Source organism: Propithecus coquereli, unplaced genomic scaffold, assembly GCF_000956105.1.
Source record: "Propithecus coquereli isolate 6110/MARCELLA unplaced genomic scaffold, Pcoq_1.0 Scaffold35, whole genome shotgun sequence".
In the NCBI taxonomy this organism is placed as follows: Eukaryota; Metazoa; Chordata; class Mammalia; order Primates; family Indriidae; genus Propithecus; species Propithecus coquereli.
In genome coordinates, this window is record NW_012149174.1 from 5,337,815 (window position 1) to 5,340,927 (window position 3,113).

Here is a 3,113-nt window from a genome sequence, read left to right on the forward strand (position 1 = left end):
GTCACGCCTGGCTAATTTTTCTATTTTTAGTAGAGATGGGGTCTCACTCTTGCTCAGGCTTGTCTCGAACTCCTGACCTCAAGCGATCCTCCCGCCTCGGCCTCCCAGAGTGCTAGGATTACAGGTGTGAGTCACCGTACCTGGCCTATATTCTTTCCTTTTCTGTTCAAACGTATCTGCAGGGCAGACAGTGATACCCCACTCTATAGGTAAGTTAACAGAAATTCAGAGGGTTTAACTCATGTAATGTCACACAGCTAGTGTAAGGTTTGTTTTAGAAACTCCCAGATAGGGGACTGCAAAAGCATATGCTGTGGTGGCTATGGCACAGACAGTTTGTATTTGTTCCAATTGAAAAATAAAGTTAGAAAGAGAGTTGGGAACAAGATTGGGAGTTCAAACCTTAATGGGGTGGTTTGGCTTAATCAAAATAAAAGTTTTAGGAAAATCAGCTTGAAGGTAGTTGGGAGGATGGCCTGGAGGGTGCAGAGATGAAGCCAGGAAGGATGATTAGGAGTGCTGGTGTGAGCTGAGAAAGATCTGAACCAGGGCAGAGTTGGTGGGTGTGAAAATGAAGGAGCAAATGCATGAGCTTAGGAACTAGCTCCTGGAATCTGCTGCTTTCCTGTTCTAGGTCCCGAAAATTCTCAGATCACTTGGTATCTATGATGGGGTTTCATTGTCCGAGAGCTGTTCTGTCCAATACGGTAGCCACTTGCCACTGTGGCTATTTATATTAAAATTAACCAAAATGAAATAAAATGAAAATATTTCATTTCTCAGCCACACTAATCACGTTTCAAGAGCTCAGCAGCCATGTGTGGTTAGTGCCTCCTGTATTGGACAGTGCAGACCTAGGACATTTCCATCATCACAGAGTTCTATGACAGTGCCGGGCTAGACACTCCAGGTCCTACAATAAGGCAACGTACAAGTGTGCTTCGATATGTCCTCTTCTTTGATTCTTTCATTTCCATTCTCATCCTTACAGAATCACTCGCCTGGCAGACTGTCTGGTCTATTTTCTTCAGAAAAATCAGGCAGCAGGAAAGGGAAGAATGTCATCAAGAATAAGGTGAAGCCAGGTATTAATATCTTCCCACATCTCTCTCCTTACTCCACAGTTCTTGGACAGCTAAGAACTCTGCTTGCTTTGATTTTGTGCAGGAGAGGGATGGCCTGGGATGTGCAACTTTAATGTGGGTTGGGGAGAGGGATGGATGGTAATGTCCTTGAAGGGATTTCCTCTGGCTAACCCCAATGAGGGAAAGAATTTGACAACTATGTCTGAGCAGTGAAAGAGGAACTGCTTGGTTTTTAACACTTTGGCTATTTATAATTTAATGAGTATTGAGTTGTGAGAATACTAAATAATTCAAGTCTGAGTATCTCAGAATCAGAATTAATAGGTTAGCTCTCTTTTTTCCATTCTCCTCCTGCCAAGTGTCCATCCAGTCTATGCTCATCTACCGACAAGGAGCTTCCTGCCTTCAATCTTGGTTCTTTTTTGAAATGTCTCACTAACAATAAAATACATCACCCAGTACCTTCCTCCTACCAATGGCAGTTCTTTCCTTTGTGGCCACATGGAATAACTTTTTTCTTTTCTTTGTTTCTTTTTTTTTTTTTTTGAGACAGAGTCTCGCTCTGTCACCCTGGCTAGAGCGCCGTGGCATCAGCCTACCTCACAGCAACCTCAAACTCCTGGGCTCAAGCGATCCTCCTGCCTCAGCCTCCCAAATACAGCTGGGACTACAGGTGCATGCCACTATGCCCGGCTAATTTTTTCTATTTTTAGTAGAGATGGGGGTGTCTCACTCTTGCTCGGGCTTGTCTCGAACTCCTGATCTCAAGTGATCCTCCCACCTCAGCCTCCCAGAGTTCTGGGATTTCTGGCATGAACCACCACACCCGGCTGGAATAACTCTTATATAAGCTCTCTTTGGTATGAAAGCCTTTCAAACATTTGAATACAACTCTCATGTCCCACCTTGCTCTTCCTAGCTCCAGATTCAAAAGCACCATTCTTTCTACCCCAGCACAGATCTATAGATTTGCCTTTTTAGGGCATGTCATATAAATGGAATTGTACAGTTTGCACTCCTTTTTTGCCTGGCTTCTGTCACTTAGCATGATGATTTTGATTTTTATCCATGTTGTGGGGTGTATCAATAGGTCGTTCCTTTTTAATGCTGAGTAGTTTTCAAGTATAAGGATAAACTCCCTTTTGTTTATCCATTCATCAGTGGATGGACATTTGGGCTGTGTTCACTTTCTGGCTATCAAGAAAATGCTGTTATGAACATTCACATACAAGTTTTTATGTGGACATATGTTTTCATTTCTATTGGACAGATTCTCAGGAATGGAATTGCTGGGTTCCCTATGACACTTTTGAACATTTTATGGAATATTCCTCAGAATATAGTTTTAGAAACAAAGTTCTAAGCTCATGTGGATCTGGTTTCACTACAGGCTCATATGGCCTCAAAGGATGGTGTCATCCATCATTCTAGGGGCTAGTGAAAAAGGGCACTGAAAACTCTATTTCTCTGTGTTTCAAGGCTCCATTTGTTGCCTCTTTGCTGCTGGGTCTGGCAGAGGGAAGCCTTGGCGCTTCCATTGCCTTTTATTTGCCTTAAAGAAAGAAGCATTAACACACTGATAATCACGAAGGCCTCGAATGATTCTCAACACATTATAAATAGTCTTAATATTTGCTGAAAAATATTTTCATGCTTACTGTAATATTAAAATTAGAAAACTACATTTTTGTGAGGGTCACTTTATACTTTCAATAGATGCTGGACATATTTATTCCCATGCATTTTTACCAGATACATACCCTGATTTTTGTCTTCATGTCTTTGATGAGTTTTTTCCTTTCTAATTTCTTCTTTTGTTTCAGTTTCCACTTTGCAACTCGGGAAGGAAGGAGGCGATCAAAAATATCTTGATCATCAACTTGTATAAAAACAGCAGCATCTGGGAAAAATCCGCGCTCCCCTAGAAACAGGGCCTCTTCGGGATGCCGTGGGAAACCATCTAGTATAAAACCTGTGGACCTAGGTGGAAATGTTTGTAATTTATTTTATTTGCTTAAAATATTATAT

At 41.7% G+C, this 3,113-nt stretch overlaps 1 protein-coding gene across 1 annotated transcript in view; it reads right to left on the minus strand.

Moving 5' to 3' along the window:
- Positions 1-3,113, minus strand: part of AK9 (adenylate kinase 9) — a 149,542-nt gene that overhangs the window by 26,697 nt on the left and 119,732 nt on the right. The window contains exon 22 of the mRNA XM_012651132.1: positions 2,846-3,065. Within this exon, the coding sequence (XP_012506586.1) occupies positions 2,846-3,065 (220 nt within the window). The remainder of the gene's footprint in view (positions 1-2,845; positions 3,066-3,113) is intronic.